The 25,000-nt window shown below is 43.3% G+C and overlaps 1 protein-coding gene and 1 long non-coding RNA gene across 2 annotated transcripts in view; one reads left to right on the forward strand and one right to left on the reverse strand.

Moving 5' to 3' along the window:
• The window catches only part of LOC121721163, an 11,237-nt gene extending 1,714 nt beyond the window's left edge, over nucleotides 1-9,523 (reverse strand). The window contains exons 1-3 of the long non-coding RNA XR_006034757.1: nucleotides 9,436-9,523; nucleotides 7,975-7,985; nucleotides 6,300-6,307 (exon numbers count right to left, since the gene is read on the reverse strand). This is a non-coding gene — a long non-coding RNA (uncharacterized LOC121721163). The remainder of the gene's footprint in view (nucleotides 1-6,299; nucleotides 6,308-7,974; nucleotides 7,986-9,435) is intronic.
• The window catches only part of tsnare1 (T-SNARE Domain Containing 1), a 142,271-nt gene that overhangs the window by 32,948 nt on the left and 84,323 nt on the right, over nucleotides 1-25,000 (forward strand). The window contains exons 2-4 of the mRNA XM_042107860.1: nucleotides 4,676-4,798; nucleotides 18,235-18,312; nucleotides 18,707-18,776. Coding sequence (XP_041963794.1) covers nucleotides 4,714-4,798; nucleotides 18,235-18,312; nucleotides 18,707-18,776 — 233 coding nt within the window. The 5' untranslated portion in view covers nucleotides 4,676-4,713. The remainder of the gene's footprint in view (nucleotides 1-4,675; nucleotides 4,799-18,234; nucleotides 18,313-18,706; nucleotides 18,777-25,000) is intronic.

Below are 25,000 nucleotides of genomic sequence, written 5' to 3' on the forward strand. Positions count from 1 at the left end.
TAAGTAAGACTGAAGGTGTCTGTCCAAGAGTTGAGGCGTGAAAAAAAAAACTCACAAAGAGAGCATGAGTCTTATTTGTGCACTCTTTCTCTATTTGAGTGGTGGTTTTATGACCATTCTAGAACATTGCTGTTTCTGATTTCTAATTAACCTTTCCATTATCTCACCCTTTTAGAAAAAAAAAAAAGATTTGATTTCCAAAGGCGAATAGGAAGTCTCCACTGGAGTAGGTACTAATTGCCCTTTCCCTGGTGATTAGAAACAAGCGCAAAATGTGTGTGACAAGTGAACAGAGTTGATGAAAAGGGTCTTTTATTGTCATGCATCCTCAAATGACCTTTCTGACTTCTGGAACACCAACAAACAACAATCTACTGTTTTACAAAGGCCAGTATGTAGGTATACAGTAACAGTGTAAAAAACTATATTCATTAACTTGAAAATGGCTCTAATGAATGTAATTTTCTGTAGTAACTAATGCAAGAACATGTAGAGATGTATTCTGAGACATTGTTTGTCATAATGACAAGCATTCGTCTGAAGCTCATGAGAGATTTGAACGTGTTAATTATTATATATGTGGGCTGGTTTGTGTAGAGGGTTTTTTTACGTATGAGAATCTCAGCTGTGGCTTACACTTGACTGATGGTGTTTGCAGTGACTCGATGAGATGTCTCGTCCCGAGATGTTCCCGTGTAGCATTCTAAACTCATTTGCCTTCATCTGTGCCATATATGTGGAGTTGAAGTCTTAATCATTGAGCCTATGGGAATTCAAGCTTCACAGATCTGTTGTCAAATAATGGTGTTTATTAGACTGTTTGTCCCAACTCTGTGTGTGTGTGTGTGTGTGTGTGTGTGTGTGTGTGTGTGTGTGTGCCCGCAAGAGAAGAGAGAGAGAGAAGAAAGGGGTTAGTGATTTCTACTTATGTCTTATTATAAGTGAAAAATAACAGGCTTTTTCTCTTCAAATCCTAAACAACTTTAACCAACTATTGGTCACAATGCACCCAGACAGACATACAGACAGACAGACAGACAGGCAGGCAGACAGACACACAGACAGACAGACAGACAGACAGACAGACAGGAGTTTCTGTACAGCCAGTGTCAATTCAATTCAATTTAATTTCACTTATGGAGCGCCAAAACATTACACATGTGTCATGGCGCTTTACAGAATGTTAGACAATCAGAGAAAAGAAAATAAGGTCCATGGGTAACAGGGGCGAGGAAAAACTCCCTAGAATTGGAGATACATATAGTGCAGTGTGTTGCTGCAGATGATGGAGACGATGAAAACAGTAGTCCAGATACTCCTCCTCTCTCCATACCCGCCTCCCACGACTCATGCACTCATGTACTGTAAGTAGGAGAGCAGGATGGAGCGATGACTAAACGTGACACTTCTGGGTTGGACTGATTTTTTTTTGTGTTTTTTTTTATTATTTTTTTTTACAGTTAAAGCTCTGTAACATTTTAACTCATTAGTCTTGCCAACCATTTGAAAATGTGATGTTGAACACTAAAGGGAAATAAGTTGGCTTACAAGATTGGTCTGGCAGTGACATATACAGTATAGGAATAACAGTAGGAAAACTGAATGAAAACAAAAGCAACACTGATCACTAAAGCCCTCAGGACATAAGCATGCGTGACGTTTGCGTAGTGGACTTAGAGTGAATGCATGACCATTTCTGTGATAGCTGTGTGTTTGTGTGTGCATGTATGTGTGTGTTTGCGTATGTGTCCATATTTGTGTGTGAACTGTATCCATATTTGTGTGTGAGTGTGTGTGTGTGTGCATGTGTCTATGTGCATGCTTGTGCATGTGTGTGTGCATGTGTCTATGTGCATGCTTGTGCACGTGTGTGTGTGTGTGTGTGTGTGTGTGTGTGTGTGTGCATGTGTCTATTTGCATGCTTGTGCACGTGTGTGTGTGTGTGTGTGTGTGTGTGTGCACGTATGAAAGACACACAGCTGGACACACACAGACAGCCTTGGCTTTGGAGGAGCACAACCTGTTTATGGGCTGTCATGGCTAATTAATCTGCCTCCTCTACAGGGATTAATTGGAATATTTGGCTGTGCGGCTCTTGCTAATCTGATCTCCTGTGCCTTCCATCTCTCAGCTTGACAGGAGACATCTTTGCGCTTCTGCCCTCTGCACCCCAAACTAAACTGTGTGTGTGTGTGTGTGTGTGTGTGTGTGTGTGTGTGTGTGTGTGTGTGTGTGTGTGTGTGTGTGTCTGTGTGTCTGTCTGTCTGTCTGTCTGTCTGTCTGTCTGTGTGTGTTGTAAAATTGTAAATTGTAAAAGTTGTAAATGCAATTAAATGTATTAATTCCCACTGCATTAAAATCATCAAACTTGCAATACCAGAAATGGTTAAAAAATTTGCTGTAGCGACTTGCTCAGTGACCATAACATGTAAGATGAACAAATAGTGTGCTACTTTTTCCAAAAATACAACTTTTTTTTACTCAATTAGTGTTTCCTTATCCGTCCTATTGACTATGGATCATGAACATGTCATTTGAAAGCCTATGACGTCAGTGTTCTCATCTACGTGATTCGTAACAGCCACATTAAATCAGCAGACACAACACGTTGGCATTTTGATTTTTATGATGAGATGCAATGTTTTACAGCAGGGATGTCAAACATAAGGCCCAGGGGCCAGATCAGGCCCACCAGCAGGTTTTATACGGCCCCCCAGATGTTTTAGGTAGGAAGGGGAAATTAGAAAAAAAGATATTCACATCCAGTTGTCTTCAACAATGTGTTGAGAAATATCTCTATGATATGATACATTGATTAAACCTAGCACTACAAACCATCCTCAGAAAGGAAGAAGTGGAAAACCTAACATGGAAGTAGGGCATTTCAAGAGAGAAAGAGCAGTATATCACAGCAGTACATTGTTTGTAGACCTATTTGTTTGCTCATAAGTGATATCATCAAATAACACTCTGATACTCATGCAGAAAAATGATAATGACCATGACAGTTACGGCCCCCCACGAGGTCTCATTCCAACAACTCCGGCCCACTACATAATATGAGTTTGACACCCCTGATGCTGTACACCTTTCTGCTGTACATACATGTAGTTTCTCCTGACAGCTGAAAAGAACATTCTATACAGTATATGTGTGTGTGTGTGTGTGTGTGTGTGTGTGTGTGTGTGTGTGTGTGTGTTGTCTGTTGAGAGCGAGCATTACCACCACATGGGTTTTAACCAGTCCTGAAACATACCCCATACACACACACACACACACACATACATACACACACACACACACACACTGATACATACAGACACACACACACACACACACGCACACACACACACACGCACACACACGCACACACACACACACACACGCACACACAGAGATACACACACATTTCTCTGCATGCCTCTTCACGTGCAGAAGTTGGTAATACACAACAAATGTGCCTGCAGGAAGTGACTCACGCTTTGAATAATGTCACTGTGTCACTATAGGGCAGTTTCAGACACTCTCTTAGAGTCAGTGTCACAGTCACTGGGTGATAAACAAACACACACACATACACACAGGCGCAGGGACATATGAAATGGAGATTCATGGACACACACACACACACACACACACACACATACAGTAGTCTTACTCATATGAATACTGCATACACACATAAATCCTAATGATTACTGACAAATCGATGTTCACATGCATCTATAGAATATAACGAACATTGTGTATGCGTGCGTGCACACACACACACACACACACACACCCCACACACACACTTGTTTGCAATATGAGATAGTGAGGAATGATTTAGTAAAACATTGAAAAGCTATTCATATCAGGAATCAAAGTCAAAGTCTGCTTTATTGTCAATTTCTTCACATGTCAAGACATACACACACACACACACGCAGACACACGCACAGTTGCGGTTCCATCCTGTGTGCACATTAGCCACAGCCTCAGGTTCCATCCTTCCTTCTCACCTGAACCAGCTCATCGGGATGTGCACCTGTAGAGTGCCAGGGCGCTCTCCCTGAATAATTGCAGGGGTCAACGCAGCCCCTCGCCCGTAATTTATTTTGAGTCTGCTTTAGCAACACTGTGATTATCTGGCTCTCAGGAGATCCGTGCTCCATTGAACTCAAAATGTGCCATGATGTGCTAGAGTGAGACTGTTTTCGCAAGTGCACAAGCACATCCGTCCTAATGGCAGCACTGAGGATGCGTCTATACATATGTAATTTTGTCATTTGTGTGCAACTTCAGTGTTGTTGTGGTTGGCAGTAGGGGTGAGAGTAGCATAATCTTTTTAAAAGAATGCTTTTCATTCACCATCCTTAAATACTGTACGTACATCAGATGAAGTACCTCTCCAAAGTCTAATACATTTAGCGATGGATTTCGAGGCATCTCCATGTATATGACCTTCAGTGATTATTTAGTGCTAGAAAACCACCATTTTCATTTACCTACAGTAGTAAGATTCTACTGGCATGTTTATGGACACTCTATACTTACTGAATGCTGCTGCAGTTTTAAATGATTGTATTTTCTCCTTGCAATTTCTGGAATAATAAACATCATTGCATTCTCATGGGGGTATGTAGGAGTAATAAATGTAACCCACATGGTTTTATTTATATTTTTGTTCCAGAATTTTCTATCTGAATCAATTGAACAGAAGCCCTGAAAATGTCTTACGGGTCCATTGATGGAGGAGCATTTGGAAGCAGGAACCCTTTTGGAGGCCCTTCCAGACAAGGCTACCAGCCTGTTGGTAAGACACACACACACGGACACACACACACACACACACACACACACACACACACACACACACACGCACGGACACACACACACACAGACAGACACACACACGGACACACACACACACACAGACAGACACACACACGGACACACACACACACACACACACACTAAAGGCTACCAGACTGTCGGTAAGCATCTGTGTCTGTTGCTCTGACACCTCTGTCAGGACTGTAGTATTTCACCATCATGTGAATGTATCACATTTGTCTGTTTTCCTAATGTGTTCTTACAGTAACAACACATTCCTATCACATTAAATGCTGAAATCTGCCTATTCTACCTCTTCCCCATACACAATGTGTGAACCTGGAGAGGGCAACAAACCAAACCGGTTTAGTGTAACAGAGACAAAATAATCTGACCATGTGAGAGTATCCCCATGTATGAGCTAACTGTATGCTGCTAAGACTGTTTTTATACTGTATCAGTGTTATCTCAGGATCTCCCTGGTTAAGCTTCTTTGGAGAGAGCTCACCCAATGCTAATCCAAGAACAACTCTTACTTGATAAAAATCACGGTCCCCCTCTGCCCACGCAGCTGCCCCTTTGTACTCCTCCGAGTCACCTGCGGTCTTTTTCACGGCAGGAGACAGACCAAGCACCGTAACTGTCTCGGCATGGGCTACATTTGCTGCCCACCCAGACCAGTCATGCTTCTCAGCTCACAGATGGAGCCAGCAATAATATCACATGGGGCGGGAGGGGGGGGGGGGGGGTGATGAAAAGAGGGTAAACATTGCGTAAAATTGTATGCCTGTGTCACTTTGTGGGATTTATATACGCCTGATCGAAATCATTAAGTGTGATTAGGAGCCATATTTTTAAGCCAAATTACCAGGTTTCATTTATGTGAGGATCATTTTTTTTCCTCAGGGACAAATCAAAGGCCCCCTTTCATGTGTTTCTCCCTGTCTCATTCTCTCTCTCTCTCATTCTCTCTCTCTCTCAGTGAGTAAATGAGTGGATGTTGTGCTGTGTGATATTGGTCCAGACCGTGTTAGGGCACTGATGCTGGACTGTGGAGACTAGGCTGCTCTGTGTGCTTTTCACTCAGTTCGACCTCAGGAGGTCTTCAGGGTGCAGGGTAGGAACAAGGATAGATACAGATGATAGCAGGTTATACTTCTGATTGCATATATACCGGTACTGGAAACACATAGTGGTTAAAGTGGGATTTGGCAGGTGGGGGAACCCTAAAATCCAGGAAAAATTACTCACCATTGGACATATTGAGTATTGTGGTGTAGCAATACTTTTTGGACAAGAATTGCTAGCTTCTTGGTCACCTCTGTACGCAGGAAAAATTAACTCACCATTTATTTTAACAATATCATCGTGCTATATCGTTGGTATGAAATAATGTATTTATTATTAATTTATCTGAGGTGGCGTAACTGTGTTCCTCTACGCCCCCCCCCCCCCCCACACACACACACACACACACACACTTTAACCCCTGTATACACAGTACATCCTGTACACTCACACACATTCTCTCCCATTCTTCTCTGTTGAATTGCTCACAGAGTATACAACGCACCAATATCACATGCACATCATTTGAGAATGTTTTTTTTTACGGTGCTAATGGCTAGCTGCTGTGATAAAAGCTTCACAATTCACATTCAATTTAATCACGTTTACAGCTCTGTATCCATCTCCACATTCTTCTCGGTGGAGTGTCTCACAAACTCTTCACTCAACACATGACAAACCGTAAATCACAACAGTGAATAAAGCAATTTATAAAAACATATTTACAGTAGGTCAGTATACTGTATATATTTTTGTGAATTATTAAGCCATAGAGTAAAATAGGAAGGAATATCCACACACAAGCTCCCCTTCTTTTTGTTTATTAAAGTTCCACCATAAGTAATTTCAACGATTAGCATACTACTACTGTAATAACATGCACATGAGCTTACATGCAAACATGATGTGTTAATGCACAGATGAAGACATTTTCAGAAATCAAATTCTTTCAAAGTTACACCATTTCAGTGAAAATTACAAAATGTCATTTCAGTTAAACCTCTGTTGTGTTCTGGTAAATTTAAAAAAAAGTACTACTAATTGCTCAACTGATTCATGCTTGATTGCAGCCGGCAATATGTCTGTAGAATAGCTAATATTGGTATTACTGCCTGTTCTCACTGGTTTCCACACTGCGCACACTGTGTTTTTGTTAGAGACCTTAGTGTTTCTCTAAAAGCTGTTTAGAACAAACAAGTGTATCTTCACCATAAAGGCAGTGTGTGTTTGTGTGTGTGTGTGTATGTGTATGTGTTGTCTGTATGCACAGGGATGTGGAATATGCATTTACAGTGTCTAAAACCGCTCACATTCTCAAGCATGTGGGAAACAAATATTAAGAGTCCCACAGTCTAGATCTGTGCCATTTTCCCTTTTAACCGCTTCATCTTAGTTTCCCCACACGGAACATTTCACAGAGAGACATGAAAAGATGTAAAGACACGCGTACACACTGAAACTGCCATCTCTCTCTCTCTCTCTCTCTCTCTCTCTCATACACAATCACACACCCACCCACACACCATCACACACAGACATACACACTTTCCCCTGTGGAGTGTTCTGAAGAGAGCAGCAGACATAGTATTTTGAGCTAGGCTTTGATCACAGGCACTTGTGCTGCGAGTAGCCTGACAGGTTAGCTGTGAGCTGTGTGTGTGTCTGTGTGTGTGTGTGTCCTCCTGCCTTGGTCCCGCTGCTGGAGTTAGAGGCTCTGAGGATGATCAGAGGCGAGGTTAAGACTGTAATGGAGTTGTCAGTCGAGCTAATCTTTCTCCTCCTCTCTTGTGACAAACCTTTCAACCCCTCTCCCTCCTTTTTTCTCCTCACACGGTCATATCCTTCACTTCGGCTTTCAGAACGTTTTTTTTTTACGTTTTTGATTCTCTCGGGTCTCTCCCCCTCTCTTACCCCCCCCCCCCCATGTTTTCACTCTCTGTTCTCTCTCTCACTCTCTCCATGTTTTCAGTTGTATGTGTGTTACACACACACACGCACGCGCACACACACACACACACACACACACACACAGTGTCAGTGGACACCCCGAGGTCCAGAGGTCTCCTCTGCTGGCCAGGACTGAGTGACTCTCAGTGGCTCTTCCCATCACCCACAGGCCTGACCGGGATACTGATTTCTTGGGTAGTCCGGACACACTGCTTTGGACACTAGAAAGCAGAGCATACTTACCCATGCCCTGTTTCAGACACACTTACTCATGCCGTGCTGCAGAGAGAGTGGTAAAGCATGAAAGAGAGAGAGAGAGAGAGGAAGAAAAAATGAAGTAGTGTGAGAGAAGGATAGACAAGGGAGAGACAAGGGAGAACGGAGGGAGAGTGAGAGAAAGGGACACTGGTCAGAGTGAGACACTTTAATGAGAGTTCACCATGGAGAGTTGGCCGGCAGCTCCTCAAGTCATTAGGGTTGGGGTTGGGGGGTCATGCTCTATTACTTGGAAGTGGCTATTGGGACAATGGACTGCACACAAGTGTATGTGTGTTTTTGTGTGTGTGTGTGTGTGTGTGTGTGTGTGTGTGTGGGCAGGGGTGAACAGCCTGTAGTCTATCGAACAGCCTGTAATGTATTCTCTGGAAAGTTGGATAGACATCCAGTGGTGAGGGAGAAAGATTTCCTTGTGATGGAGTTGCATGGTCAAATAAATGTATTGTGTCAAATGTACGTACATTTGTGAACAAAGCATTATCAGTGCCATGGACAAACCGCAGATAGCAAACGCAGTGAAGCCCAAGTGTGTGTGGTATTTATCAAACCTCCACTTCATCGGGTAATCTGTGCCTTTCTCTGCCTTTCTCCGCCCCCTACCGCAATTTACGAACGTCCACAACTAAACGACACAGCCTACATAGTACAAGCGCAGTTCAATGAATTTAACTGATGACAGCATTAAAAACAATCAAACTTTTAGCGATCATGAAATAATACAATACATGAAAAGATGTCAACAAGACGTGCGCTTTCACGGGCAGTTTTTGTACACACCGCGGAATGTATAATTAGGTGCTCTTTACGCTTCCCCTCCCATCTCTTTACGGTAAACTCCCACTTTCCCCTTGACCATCCCATGAATGCATATTATGCATGACACGGAAAAGCACAATTTGCCATTTTCAGCTCCTGCAACAGCCAGTCTGCACTTTTACCTCAGTGCGGCCTGTTTGTACATACCTCGCCATGATTTTACGCACACTTTGAGAAACAAATACCCCTGAAGTGGGCGCAAAAGTGTTAGTACATCTGGCCCAGAGTATTATAAACTCATCTTTTTTGCAAATCCAAAAATCCCAAAACACTAAAGTGCTCCACATACAGACTCCGACATGAGTGTGCCGATACTCTCTGTCATTTGTCCAGCAGAGAGTTTTAACTGACAAACATTCAATAGACAATGGATTTCATTAACACTTTGAAAGCTGCGCTGTTTTCGGAAGTGCCAGCAATCTAGATCATTGTTGATGATTTTTGTAGAGCCACAGCGTATTCTATGTTATAGCTATGGACACATACTATGGCTCGTTTGAAAGGTGGGACTCAAACCGTTTATTTCTTCATGCCTCTGTTCTTGAGAAATTCCAAGCTAAACAGTGGCTAGTTTTCATCAAAATCCCTGTTTTTTTTAGAAATGGAGATATAGCGTCTTTCATGAAATATGAAGTGTTTCTGGGAAGTGACCTAGCGAGACCTGGTGAGACTGCCACCTAGTGATAAACCCACAAAATGGCCTGGTTTTGACCTGACGTGCATGCGTCACTGATTCGACCCAAAGTGACCCAATCAAAAGCCGAGTTATGAGTTTTTAATCATCATCTATTTCAGTTCTATTCATCAAGAGTTTCCAAAATGGTGTGTTAGAGTGTCTATTTTCGTAATTTAAAAAAAAGGCTAAAAATGCAATATTGCGTTTTTGGCACTCAACGCATGGGAACTAAAAAAAAACGCAATATTGTGTTTTTGGCTCTCAAAAGTGTTAAGAGGAGCCAACAAAAATAGAACTGAATTGTTATCCACAAGGCGTCATCGAAAGGGTTTGGCAGTAGTATGCAGGGCTGTACTGGAAACTATGTTATCTAATGTAATCGAACATCGATAGCGGGGTGCACCACACTCATGTTGGCGCCTATGTGCGGCTGATACTGGGTACTTGTGATCACTGGAAAATGGCATTGCATAGGTTTCCTAAAAGCAAAATATTCTGGGTGAGAGGCCTTTTTGTCTTTAAGGGGGTCTCTCTATCTCATAAAAAGTTGGCACACCCCACGCATAGCCTAACAAGGTGATAAAATGAAATAGCCTAGGCGCAAGTGGCGCTTTTGCGCAGTACAGTATATGCGCACGGTAGGCCTAGGCTTTACCTTGACACACGCACACAACAGAAGTAGATTTTTCATAGAAATTGATTACTTTTAATTAATTTCAACATATTAATTAAAGGGACAGTGGTTAAATAATTATTACTTTTATACGGCACCTATTCATATAATTACACAGACAAACACCATACATGCATGCACACACACACACACACACACACACACACACACACACACACACACACACACACTCACCAGTTTGTTTGTTCATTTTGGATGCATATCTATTTGCCATGTACTGTATTCAAAGCATTCTCTATGTAAATGTATGTCTAAATGTTCTGCTTTGGCAATGCAAAAATATTTGTCATGCTAATAAAGCTCACTTGAATTGAATTGAATTGAATTGAATTGAGAGAGAGAGAGAGGTTTTCATCACATGGCTTAAATGGAACTGTGGGGGTGGGGTGGGGGGGGTCGTCAACAGGCTTCATCATTAGAGACAATTAAACATGATTAAAAACGGATTTTAGTATGTGTGTCTGTGATTGTGTGTGTTTGTGATTGTGATTGTGTATGTGTGTGTGTGTATGTGTGATTGTGAGTGTGTGTGTGTGTGTGTGTGTGTGTTGATAAGGTGGTCGAGGGATGACATTGTGGTTGGCTGTTAAAGTTTTTGTTTTGATTGTTAGAGTAATAGAAATACCTGTATAGGGTATCTGCACATTTTTCGAGTGCAAATTTAAAGACTTTTAAGACCTTTTCAAGACATTTAAATGGAAAAATTAAGACTATACCATGGTGAAAAAGATAAATACGACAACTTAAAAAACTGTTTTATGCAATAGTTTTTTTTCACTAACTCATTTTGGATGCCTACAGAAGTTACCAAATATAGTATTTTGGGGAAAGAAAAATAATTTACAGCTATAAAAATGTTAGGGTCTGGGCTGCTTCTTTTGAAGCTGGCTGTACATATCTGGTTGTGTTACTGGCTGAGGCTGACTGTTCTTTACCTGTGTCTGTAGTAGCCTAGGCTACTTGCCAAAGACATGTGTACTGGACTGGATTCCCTTCAATATTTTTTTCAAAGGTAAACTAAGTTATTTAAATATTTTAATAGGCCTACTTTATATAATTTACTCTGTGCATCTATTGTCCCATATGCAGCACAGCAAAACATGTTACATGTTCTGAATGCCTTTTTTAAAAACCCGCTACCTTACCATGACCACAGAATTGATAGTTTACACCTCTTATTTGATCACTACAACCCTGCTTACTGTAGGTTGAGCTGCCGCTGAGTGCCTCACATTGAGCAGGTGAAATCTGATTTCTCCTGACAGGCCTGGACTGGAAAACTGACATAGTAACAGGAGATAAAGAAAATGGTCAATGCCATTCTCTGCTTATTATTGTCACAATCACACACCCCCATATCAACCAATTGTTTTTTTTCCCACTTCCAGTCAACATATTCAACACCAAAGCATCTTCAACACCAGAGCATCCTCAAGCCTAAGCTTGCCGACCAAAGGTGTAATGCACGCTTTAATGAAAATGACAATCCCTTAGGTTTAGGGATGTACTGTATTGGAGGCTAAACGCAAGTAAACTCAATTTATCCACCTCTGAAATTTCTGAAATAGAGTTTATCCACTTCTTATTAGAGTTTATCCACCTCTCAAACGAGTTTATTCACCAATTGCAACTTTTAACAATGAAAAACCACACTGTATTATCCACCTTCACAATATGTACACTCATCAACACTCTATGAACCATTTGATACCACTAGTATTCTGTCCGAGCAAAGATTCTAGAAGCCCGACGCAACTCCAAAAAGGAGGACAAATGAATGTCCGGCTTGAGGCTGGCGGACAGGGCATTTAAAATCTGGACTGTCCGGCCTAAATCAGGACGTATGGCCACCCTATATTGATAACTGGCTTACCAACTCTTTCTCCCGCTCACTGAACCGCTCGCGTATAAGCTACCTGCGTATCTCTCAGGCCTATGCTACACGAGAACGATAGGCATATTTTTTCTTACCGTTTTCACACCTTTAACGACACCTGTGAAACACATCTTTACTCTGCAACCACTACACTTCCTCCAGTAGCCTTCTAGTTCTTGATCTACGGAATGCAGATGACACCCGCACAGAACAAATGCTTCCCAAAAGGTACACTGGTCACTTAAAACAATTGCGGTTAAAAAAATACACTAAACCGGATGGTGACATAATCATGATAAAGCCACCTGAACATATACAGTAATAGGAGATTTGTGGACGTACCAACGCAACTTACAAGAAAAAGCACTGGTTGAAATGGAACTCTCAGTGCATATCTGATTCAAATGGAAATAGTATGACACACACAGAAACACACACACATAAGAGAAAAACACATACATACATTCATTGGACTCAGTGCATTTCACACTTGGCCCAGGTCTCAGCGACAGTAAGGACATGTTGTAAGCCTGAAAATCCAGCAACCTGTCTCACATCCAGTCTGCCCCCTCTCTCTACCCCCCCCCCCCCCCCCCTCCAGGGTCTGCACATCAACCAAACGCTTATCAAAGAATAAATATGAATCCTAACTAATGTCAATCTAAATGTCGTCAGCATTTCAGCTGCAAACTGTGGCATGATGTGTTAGTCATTCCACCATCTTGTCCTCATGTTGCCTTAGGCACATGTTGAACGTTATATGTTTCAATGAGCATATTGCTCCAATTAACTCTGTAGTCATAGTATCCTGTCTTCACCCCAACCCCAACACAGCGGCATGACAGAAACAAATAAACGTCATTTTGGGTTAGGCATGGCGTCTCATTAATCTACGCCAATGAGTCCTCCACACAGTGAAACGTTGTTGTTTATATCGGGCAGTGCAGGATTCCTTCAAGCCGAAATGCTCTTTTTTCACATTCAATGCTAAGAATAGTAGGTCATGTCTGGATGCCAAAGTGCCATCCATTTCTTATGCCGGGGTAACGGCAGGATCTCTTTCCCCCGCCTCCTCTCATTATCGTTAGGGCCGGGCGCGGGCATGGGCATGGGCGCGGGCATGGGTGCGGGAGCGAAAGACATCTGTTATTTTATGAATGCCCGTTTCCGCCGTGTGACTCACGCTGGCTGCATGGGAGCCGCTTCCAGAGAGGTCAGAAGGACGGGAGGCAACAGACCAAACCCAGCACAGCATTCAGCCAACCTCTAAAGACACACACACACACTCCTACACCCAAGCACATACACACACACGCGCGCACAAACACACATTAACACCTATTTCTATGAAACAGACTCAATGTTTTATGCACTGAATACATAGTGCAGAAGTACATTGCTGCAAGAACTATACACACTGACGCACACAAACACACACACACACACACACACACACACAAACAGTGCACTAGCTGCATATTAATGATCACCCCAGATTCATCCTGACAAGCAGGGTCAAATGCTGCCCTTGTGTAACCTTTACTCTTGCCAGTAAAGTGTGTGTGTGTGTGTGTGTGTGTGTGTGTGTGTGTGTGTGTGGAGTGTTTGTGAGAAAGTATGTGTTGGCTGCTGAAGACCGTATGAATATGGAATATGAATCTATCACCATGATAGAGAGCATGGTCTAGAAGTGTGTGTGTGTGTGTGTGTGTGTGTGTGTGTGTGTGTGTGATGTAAGGTAGGACCCACCAGGTTTCTCCTCTGATAAATGACCCAGCATGAAAGTCTTCCCCCTCTTCCCCACCTACCAGTCTGACTTGCCTGATAATTACAATATGACACAGTCCTCTATCTCCACACAACCTGGCATACTTGTTTTTTTCCCCCTCAGATGACAGCTGATGACAAATGGCTTTTAATCGGCAAGGTTGACGTAGGCTGTATTCTTTATGGAGCTAAACCTATTCATACAAGACAAATCGATGTGTATGCACTGTATGCATGACCACTATGAATCAAAATGAAAATTTAGTCTTCAAACCATTAATAATGGAAGAACATTACATGAGATTTCTTGTAGATGGATTTTGATTGCATTTCACATTCTCTACATGGCTAGTGGGGTTTGAATGTCTTCCTTTTTTTGGATGAAAGCAGAAAGCTGGAAATAGCCATTTGGCTCTATGTTTATTTTAAATGACCATGGTCATTGAATGGCTATTTAGGGTTTGGTTGGATGGATCCGAGGTTGGCAATAAATGATAACTTAATAGAAGGTTTAGAGTGCCCCCTCTCTATGACAAACACACACGCACACACACCTATACACACACACACACACACACACACACACACACACACACACACACACACACACACACACACACACACACACACACAAATATATACACAGATTATACTTAAAAAGAACATATACTACATCTTGTGTTATACATATTAAGTTCACAGCCAAAGATCAGTTAATTATAGTGTGTCATCACATAGCTCAAGATGCCCTTTGTCATGAAGAGTCAATCTGCCACTTGAATGAATTACAGTCATTTTGTGGGAATGTCTCAGGAAGAAGCTTGCTGACAATATGGCCTACAGGGAGCGACTCCACAAGCACAGTGATGTCTCCCAGCAAATGGCCTGATTTTTTCACAATTACCTTTTAATCCCCCCTCTCTCTGTCTGTTCTGTCATATCACTTTATGTTTCAGCTCAATATTCTCTCTCTCTCTCTATCCTTGTCCCTCTTCTCTTCTATGATCTGTCCTCATGATTTCATGTTATGCCCCCCCTCTGTCTGTTATGCTCCCTGTGATATGAACACTGAACACTGAGCATGGCTTGTAGGCTATGTGTTCTTGGTGGCTGCTCACGACTCACTCTGATCAAGGCCTTGTGGTCTGGGCTGCTCATCTACACTTTTCTTATCTAGCAGCACTCTAACAAGGAGGGACTAAAGAACAAGAGGAGGCTCTCTCATCATCTGCCAGTAGGCCTATCTTCCTCTTTTCAGAATCAAGTGTAAAGCACTGATATGGATCTCTTTAACAGTTATAGACCTCTGAAGTTCGCCTACAAAAAAGCTGCTATCGTTGAGATCCGGTATCTGGCGATTTTTCCTATGGGAAAATAACATTGGGGCTTTGAATTATCGCACCTGATAAGCTCTCGCGGGGACGAAGAAGTCTGAAATGCAGACGTTTTGCTCAACACACTTTTGTTCTCTGCCTTCGAGTGGCTCCTGTGATCCTCGGTAGCCTACATAAAGATGGCAAACTTAGATTTTTGCTACCCCAGAGCTAATTTGCAATGCAATTTGCCATAGGTAGTTAGCTTAGGTAGTTATCTCCTGATATGGGCAAAGATGGCAGCTTTGGTTCTGTTTTGTGAACTTTTTGGTGCGTTCATGGCAGTACAGTATAGGCTACATGGGCACGGGAAAAAGTGCGTGTGTGAAGTCTGATGTCACCGTAGTGCCAAATACGTACACACCGCCGCCAACTTGAGCTTCCAAAGATTCAGGAAGTCGTTCATTTTCAATGGAAGCTGGCAAATCCGTCTGCGTCGCGTTGTGGGCGTCTTGAGCGTCAAGCAGAAAGTTGAAAGTCAGTCAACTTTATAGACCTCTCCAGAATAAGTCCCGCCTCCTAACTTCTGTATCCATCCAACCTTCGGTCGTCAAATGTCTATGGAAAATAACATGGCGTTTTGAAAGATCGTACCTGTCAAACTCTGTAGGTGACAAAGTAGAAAAAGCTGCTGGGCAGATTGGCTTACACACTTCTGCCATCTACAGTAGTTTCCACTGGATTTTTTGATTTTCGGTGCCGTTTAAGTAGTATAGTCTATAGTATACTACTTAAACGGCACCGACAATTAAAAAATCCAGTGGAAACTAGATGGCAGAAGTGTGTAGGCCAATCTGCCCACCAGCTTTTTCTACTTCGCTACCTACAGATGTTTTACCGGTATGATATTTCGAAACGCCATGTTATTTCCCAATCAATGCCCGGAAGTTGGATGGATACGGAAGTTACGGAGGCGGGACTTATTCTGGAGAGGTCTATGGTAAGAGCTATGACGCGGTTCAGCGACCAACGACCAGCAACCAATCGAATAGAATAAAGTATTGAGATAGAACATGATCTTACCTAGCGTTCATGCTGGTTCATGGGCTTCGGAAAAACCTTTCTCCGAGTGAAAACATCATCATTCCGCGTCATTCACGTCACTTAATGTGTGAGTCAGAGGTCGGAAACTGGGGCTAGATTTTGCTAACAGAGTTGCCCAGTTAGGCGCTCGTCATCACTTTTGTAGTCACGTTGTAGTTCGTTTGTAGTCCATGTGGCCTTTCATGTCCAACAGTTTTGAACTTGGGAATTTGCCGTTTTTGTCACTTGAAAGCTGCATATCATTCTTTCACGAGCATCTTACACTATATTTTAAGCAAATACAGTTGTTTGTTTAGGATTAGTGAGTGTATGTTTTAACATTTGTTGTGGCATCCCTGTTTGTCACACATTCGATGGCAAAGCACATGAACACTTGCTGTCGGAAAAACAAAGTAGCCATGGGGGCGGTCCTTGTCATTCCGAGTTGCCCTGAATGCACCCGAACATAAAATGCTGTCACGTCAGAGCGGCCAAAGCATCCAAAGCTTCCCTGTACTTTTTTGACAAGCATCCTTGACAGGGCGACCAGAGCTTCTTTGGAAGCTCAAGTCGGCGGCGGTGTGTAGTGCGACATGTGACAGTAGCCTACTTGCAGTCTTTGAGGTGTGGCTCCTGTCGAGGCTATCACTATCGACTCTACACACACAGTAGCAGAAAACATAAACAAGAGGACAAGCTAGCAGTGTCAAGAAACAAAACAAGTGTTTTGCTTGATTAACCTTGGTTTTCTGGACTATTGCCATGTCCCTGGTTCCAGTTCCGTCAGATAGGGTTAAACTTTAAACTTGGATCTCCATTTTACAAATCAGCCATTCCCTGTGTTGCAACTCTGGGAACTTTGTTAAGTTGTCAAACTTTTGTAAACTTTGTCAAACCATTCAAACTTCACAACTCTACAGTTTACAGATCACCTCCAATTCTACTACAAACCACTTACCCTCTGATCCCCATTTTTAAATATAGATATAGATTTTCAAAAGAATTAACTTTTTTTTATTTTACTACTTTCATTCATGTTTGTGTGAGTTACATGTGTGTGAGCTAAATAAGTTTATTTAGGATGTGGGCTATATGGAATGGCATGTCGGGTTACCAATGTCTGTTACACTGGATCTTGGCCTCTAGCTTGTCCGTCCAGTTTTCAATGCAGACACACAGTGTCAGGAAAAAGAGAGGTGCACGATCTGTTGTTGCATGGCTGAAATTTGCTGACATCATTTTGATGACACATTTGTGTTCATTTACATACACAAAAGTTGCAAGAGTAGGGGATGGAGTAGGAGATGAAGACTAATTGAGAAGTGATTTATTTTTGCGGAGAGAATGTGCAGGACTGAGTGGTATGCGCGAGGCCATGAACGGTGAGTATACTGCACATTTAACCATTTAATTTAATTCTATTAATGGTCTAAATGGCCTATCTACTCACTACCATAATGCTCACTACCGCCACCACATGAAGAAGAAATGCTGAATATGTGGTTAAAATGGTACAGTACTAACCCACATATCGTCATTACTGTTTACCTTCTACGCTTCTAAGGCCGGCTCCCAGGGATCATTCTCGCCAGTATGAATCGCACTGAACAAAAGCTCAGATCCACTTCTCAGATATATTTTATCTATTGAAACATTCTACAGTGGTTCAGCAAAAGGCAATTTCCTGCTCAAAAGGGCATCACTTTAGTTATTTTGTCTCGACTTCCTTTCCCCACATCCTGGGAGATGAGTCGCGTCGATGCGAGTTCAATCAGGCTATGCTGACAGAGTGATGTGGCGGAGCACCAGAGGCGGGCTCTGAAGGGTCATGTATAATGAATGACAGCTCTGAAAGATGGATGAGAGATGAAACAGAAGTTTATGTTTGTGTCTCTGTCAGCCACACAGGTGAGCGCCTCCGAGCTGCAGGATGTGTTTCAGGAGACCTCCTCCAACATCTTCCAGATCAACGCAAATGGTGGGTTTGTTTGTGTGTGTGTGTGTGTGTGTGTGTGTGTGTGTGTGTGTCTGTGTCTGTGTCTGTGTGTGTGTGTCTGTGTGTGTGTGTGTGTGTGTTTGCGTGTGTGTGTGTGTGTGTGTGTCTGTGTGTGTCTGTGTGTGTGTGTCTGTGTCTTAGCATGCATTAGCATAACTGTGTGTGTTTACGTTTACATTTATGCCGACAGCTTTTTGTAATTGCATTACTTGGTCTCTTTTATATCTGGCTTGATTTTATTATGTGGCCTTATTAATGGATATCACAGCTTGTTAATGACTCTTCCTCTCATTATATCTTTTCCCCTCCCTATCTGCTCTCTCTCTCTCTCTCTTTCTCTCTCGCTCTCTCTCTCTCCCCAAATCCCTCATTGCAGTGGTAGCCTTAGAGAAGAGCCTGCAGTCCCTGGGCACATCTAGAGACACCGCTGAACTGCGACAGAGCCTGTGAGTTTATTTAACCACATGTAATATACATATATACAAATAAACATGTAACTGAATAAATGAAACACCACCACCCTACCCAAACTTGAACACTTACACACATGCAGTTTAGCCCAAAATTGTTCCCCCTTGGCAACACACACACACACACACACACACAAACACAGATTATGACAACTGTGGCCAGAAACAAGTAAGCTGCACCTGAATGGCGGTTGTCCAGATGGATCACATTGAATATTACATCTTGGGAGCAATTCCAGTCCTCATCCCGCACTGCAGAAAGTTTGACTGCTCACTTTTTCTCTCCTCGTCTGGCGCTGGCTACCCCCTTCCAGCGCAATATTGATTATTCTCTTTAACTTGAGCTGCCAGCAATCACCAAATTCCAGTCTGATGACAAAGTGACCAATCTGAAATGATTGTGCCTGTTTAAAATGCATTACACCTACTTCCCCCCGCTGGCATGTCATCAATCTCAGCATCAGGCACTCTCCCTCTCATAGACAGTGATTATTTCATCCTCTTCTTTTGCCTTCCTGATCAGGTGATTTAAATGTGCAGACTCATAATGGCTCTGTGTTGTCTGTGTCTCGGACAGGTGTACATTAGTGCAGAGGGTGGCGATGGCAGTGATTGTGCGGGATTCAGTACTGTCGTTGTTTTGGGGTGTGGAGGGACTGTTGACATGGTGAGTTTGAGGGACTATTTCAGGCATCGGCAGTTCCCATTTTTGCATATGGTAGTAAATCAGGTTTGAAGTATGAGTGGACATAACAAAACTAGAATATCTGCACCCTTTTCTTCTCTTCTCATCCTTTCCTTCTCTCAACCCTCTCTCTAACCCATCCCTCTGCTCTCTCTCTCTAACCCATCCCTCTGCTCTCTCTCTCTCCATCCCTCTGCTCTCTCCCTCTCTCTGTTCTCTCTCTCTCGCTCTAAATCATCCCTCTCTCTCTCTCTCCCTCTCTCTCTAACCCATCACTCTGCTCTCTCCCTCTCTCTCTCTCCATCCCTCTGCTCTCTCTCTCTCTGCTGATCTGGAGGATGACTCTGACTCTGCAGTGTGTTTTTTCTCCTCTTGTTTATCTCTTCTTGTGTTTGACCTTGACCGCACTCTCCCCCCATGTGCCAGTTTTAATCCTCTGCGCCCACTTCTCACAGCGTGCCTCCCTCACTCTCCCTCTCTTTCCCTCCTTTGCGCTCATCTCTTTTTGTCTCTATCTGTCCATCCGTGTCCCTCTTCTTTTCCATAATCTCTTTTGCTCATCTTTCCAGTCTCTCTCTCTCTCTCTTTCTCTCTCTCTCTCTTTCTCTGCACCGGCCAATCTCAGTCACCTGTTCATCTACCATCTCCTTGCTTTTTATTCCTCTCCCTTCTCTGCCTGGCATTGGCCCCTCCGATATAATTCCATTACGTGACGTTTCCACAGAAACCTCAGCAGTCTGGGGGTCATACCTCCCAGATGGCGTTCTGTCGCCCAGAGGCACTGGCAGCGTGCCCCCCTCCCCCCTTTTTCCTCTCAGCAGGGTGGTTCTAGTGATGCGTCGAGTCGGTATCATTGTACACCCCCTTCTACCCTGCCTGCCTCACTGACAGGGCTTAACACTGCTTGGTGCCAGCTCAGAGAGGGCACATAAGAGTGGCAGGCCCGACGGTAGTGTGAATTGCAGAAGTGGCGAGGATGGCATCCGCTCAGAGCAGACGTTGGGGTGGAGTTTGCCAGCGGGAGTTGCCATGGTGTGGGCATGTCAGAAACTTGTGGACTTTTGTGGACACTGTGAAAGTCCTTTGTTCAAAAAAACGCCTCACTTTGATAAAAAAGTGAGAGATGAGATTATTTTATGAACCCTCTCTCTCTTTCTCTCGCTCTCTCTCTCTTCATTTCTAAATGTTTCCCCTCTGTCTCTCATTGCATTGATAAGAAAGGCATCTGTACTGATCGTAGCTTAGAGCGAAACTGTGACTGGTCAGATCCCCTTCACTCCCACTGCTGACAGGAATTCACTCGGTTAATTGAATTTGACCCGGCTCCCTAATCGGGGAAGCGCACACGCCGCAGATCTAAGTGGATTATTCACCCGCATCCTTTGAGTGGCATTGTCTTTGTTAGCCACATTAAGCATTCCAAACCGACATGACCGTCCCGGACATTCTCCAGGGATACCAGGTCGTCGGTTTGGTGCCTGTGTGTTTGCTCGCTCTCTCTCTCTCCTCCCTTCATCTCTCTCTCTCTCTCTCTCTCTGCCCCCTCTCTCTCACACCCTCCCTCCATCTCTCTCCCTCTCTTTATCTCTCTCTCTGCCCCCCCTCTCTCTCACCCTCCCTCCCTCTCTGTCCCATGCTGTCTCTCTTGTCCAGGCTCTCTGTAAGTTTCCCCTAGTCTCTGCAGGTTCCCGGGGACAGAAGGCTCACCTTATGTTGTCTGAGCCTGGAAAATACACACCTGAGTAGATGAAAGTGTTTACACACCACTTTAAATGTCACCAGCAGTAATTGAACACACTCACATACTTTTGTGAATAAGCCTAGCCGTGCCTCGGCTGAACATGTTTGGTTAGTGATGGACTTATTAAGTCTTTCTGACCTGATCATTGTAATGGCTTCCAGTAATTTCCAAAAATGCACTTAAACTAAGACTACACTAAAACATAAACGGAACATAAATGGAAATGAATAAATGTTTGGGTAACCTTGAGCAACTGTAGTCGACCTCAAGCCTAGGGGAACTTGGGCCAGCACAAACCAAGTTCTTTACACTTGAAAGGAAAAGAACAAAGAAGCCAGGTGTTCAGGCATGGAGACAATGGAGTTCAAAGTAGGATCCTCAACTCCTTCTCTTATCCTGCCTACCCTGGTGAGTGTGATCTGGCACACCCCATTGCACCCTAGTGGACTGGAGGTGACCTAAAATGCTTTGCCACATTAACCAAATACCAGTTTATCCCAAACCTTCATAAAGCATGCTAATACAAGGTACCGACACAAAAGAAAGGGGGGGGGGGACTGAGGGTTAGTACACTCATCAACTGCTACACAACAAATAATAATAATATTGAAAATTATGTAAATATGACATTCAGGGGAAAAGAGAACATCGGTCCCATATTGTGAAGGGCCAGGTATGCTGTGGTTGTCTCCTGAATGCATACAGTAGGAGGCTCGGAACCGCTCACTAATGACATGGTAAACTCGAGAATGTGAGGATAACTGTAAACATTTATCTCTCTGTAAACTGTAAATATTAATATACACTGATGTAGATTGTTTTAGATTAGACTGCAGTTGCATCTCTCTAAGTAAAAAAATAAGTATATGAATTCACAATGATGATTGTGAATCTGCATAGCTTGACTGTTGACAAGGCCCACTTGTCTGGCTGGGGAATTAGGCTAATTTGAGAATTCACCCCCAAATGAATGGACTGTGAAATATATTATTCAAATAATTATATGTGCCAAATGCATTTCTACTGGATGCTAAAAAATACACCATGAATATTATTAGCTAAATGAAGTTAAGACTAATGGGAGGCTGCATTAATCCCCTATTTTACATAAAGCCCATTCTTCTTCCCTCCCTAATTTGCTTTTTAGTGTCAGCACACGTTTCAGTGATTATTGGAGAAATCCATTTCGCAAACCTCTTCCTTTTGACACTGCAATATTTTAAGCATAGATTCTTCACTAAAAACCCACATAGATGTTAACAGGCGCCATGAGCAGATTAATTACCAATGACAAGTTTCTGACATGTAATTCGAGTGCATTTAGTTTGATGTTACAAATATTTATGCTAAATGAAATGGGGTTACATGTTGACAGATGTACAAACAGTCCCATTGGTAATTAAGAAACCAATCAAGTTGTTGCTCCAGGAGCCTTGAATGTAGGGGTGAAACTTGGTTGGTTGTTGGGCTAAAACATCTAGAGCCTTTAGCTCTAATCATTATGAAAGAGAAAATCTGCCATCTCCCTGTAGACTTTTTGTAAACACACTGTTTGTAGTATCCATTCAATAGAGAAGTATTCTACATCTGCACACACACACACACGTCAGCTAAACTGTATGTGTATGACTTAACATCAAACATATAAACTTAACAGCACTAAATGGAATGAATATGGTTGAACGTGAGGGCTCAATGAAGTTCACACTTATCATGTGAACTATCCTTGTATATTTAGATCTCAGTTTCTAAAGGCGTTTGTTTACAGGAGGTGTTGATTCTGTCTCATTCACTTGTGCTGGCTCTATGTTGTTTCTTCCTGGTGCTTACGGCTTATTTGCTGCCACCCCACAGCTTATCAGCTCCACCACATATGTCGTGTGCATACAACATACTGTATCTCCCTTGCATATGCTGCATGCATGCCTGGGCATACAACGTCTGTTTCAACTGTGGCAATGTGTGTACATTTTTGAGTGCACAAGATATGCATGCTTCCAGTGTGACTGTTTGTGTTCATTTAGACAATACAAGACAATAAGCTGACTTTGTGGGTGTCGTCCGTTTCTGTGCTTTGGTATTTCACATAGAGCTTTTGAATACAAGTATGTAACTGTGTGCATTGCAGTGTATAGTCATATGTTCAATGATTAGTCTATTAGTTCACATCTTCTATGCTGTATTCAAACATAATATTCACAGTCATGTTACACACAATGTCCTCATTGTGTTAGGTCTATACAGGTGAATTTGGAGGGAATGAAAGAACAGGCTGAGGTTGAGAGACATCACACCCCAACCCATCACCCCCCCCCCCCCCCCGCCCCCACCCCCCACCATAACACACACACACACTCTCAGGCCTATCTCATTGTTAGAGGCTAGCGTCAGATGTGGTTTTAGCTAATTGATTCTTAGCTTGCCCACATTCCATTTGCATAGTAATTAATTTGCTTTGTCCTCTGTGCCAGACAGGGGTTCTCCAGCTGACCCCGTCCTTACAGACTCTCTTTTCACATCCACCTCAAACCAGCCCTCCTCTCTTCTCCTCTCCTCTCCACTCTTCTCCTCTCCTCTCCTCTCTTCTCCTCTCCTCTCCTCTCTTCTTTTCTCCTCTACTCTCGTCTCCTCACCACCTCCTCAGATCCTCGATCTCATATGTTTGACACCCCTCAGCCCCCCATGACCCTGCCCCTTTCATGTACAGCTTGCGTAAGACTAATACTTCAGCTGAATGGGAAATAATCAAAACTGTGGGGACAATGCTGCATGAGTGAGTGCCCTGGCCACCCCAGCCTTGTGTGTTGCACGGGCAGCTGCAACAGCAACAGGAGGAGGAGGAGGAGGAGGAGGAGGAGGAGGATAGAGAGCCAGGCCCTAATGGTACATCTGGACTGGGGACAGACAGAGAGGCTACAGCCTACTATGGTCCACTGCCTGCCAAGGAGTACACACTGCAGGAGGGCAATTAAGCCATGCCTGCACCCCCTAGGCTGACCAACACTCACCACCACTAGCACAACCGCCCACCACCCCCTCAACACACAATGGACAGAAATATGCATGGCGGCATGAGGAGCATGTATGTGATCTTTTATTTAAAACACAGGGTAATTGGTGTGTGTGTGTGTCTGAGTGTGAGTGTGTGTGTGTACCCTTGAGATCGGTGTGGGCGATTATGACTAACACAGGCGGTATGGTGATGAGGCAGAGCGGAGCAGAGCAGCTCAGCGCTGGGCTGATATGTGGGTGGACGGAAGGGTCCAGCGCAGCATGGGGTGCTGCCGCTTAATGCCATGCAACCCCCGACTCCCTTCAGGTGGCAGCGTGCGAGGGGAAATAATGACTTGCTAGCTGTGTGCATGGTGTTGCAGCCAACCAAACCATGTTAACTCACACAACACGTTCCAATCAATCGCTATTGTAGCACTGTCACAGACTCAGGGCCCGATGTACGTACATTTGCGAACGTAGCGTTATCAGCGTCATGCACAAACCCAAGATTGCGAACGCTGTCAGACCCAAGTTTCCGTCATATTTATCAATCGTTCAATCCTTAGTGTAAACTGCGCCTTTCTCTGCCTTTCTCCGCCCATAAACGCAATTTACAAACGTCCACAACTGAATGGCTGCGCCTACATACAAGCACAGTTGAATGAAGTTAACTGATGACAACATTAAAAAGAATCAAACGTTTAGTGATCATGAAATAATACCATACATGTCAACAAGCAGGGAGATAATGAAGATCAGTAGTTCTACTCAAACTACTTG

Source organism: Alosa sapidissima, chromosome 10 (assembly GCF_018492685.1).
Source record: "Alosa sapidissima isolate fAloSap1 chromosome 10, fAloSap1.pri, whole genome shotgun sequence".
In the NCBI taxonomy this organism is placed as follows: domain Eukaryota; kingdom Metazoa; phylum Chordata; class Actinopteri; order Clupeiformes; family Clupeidae; genus Alosa; species Alosa sapidissima.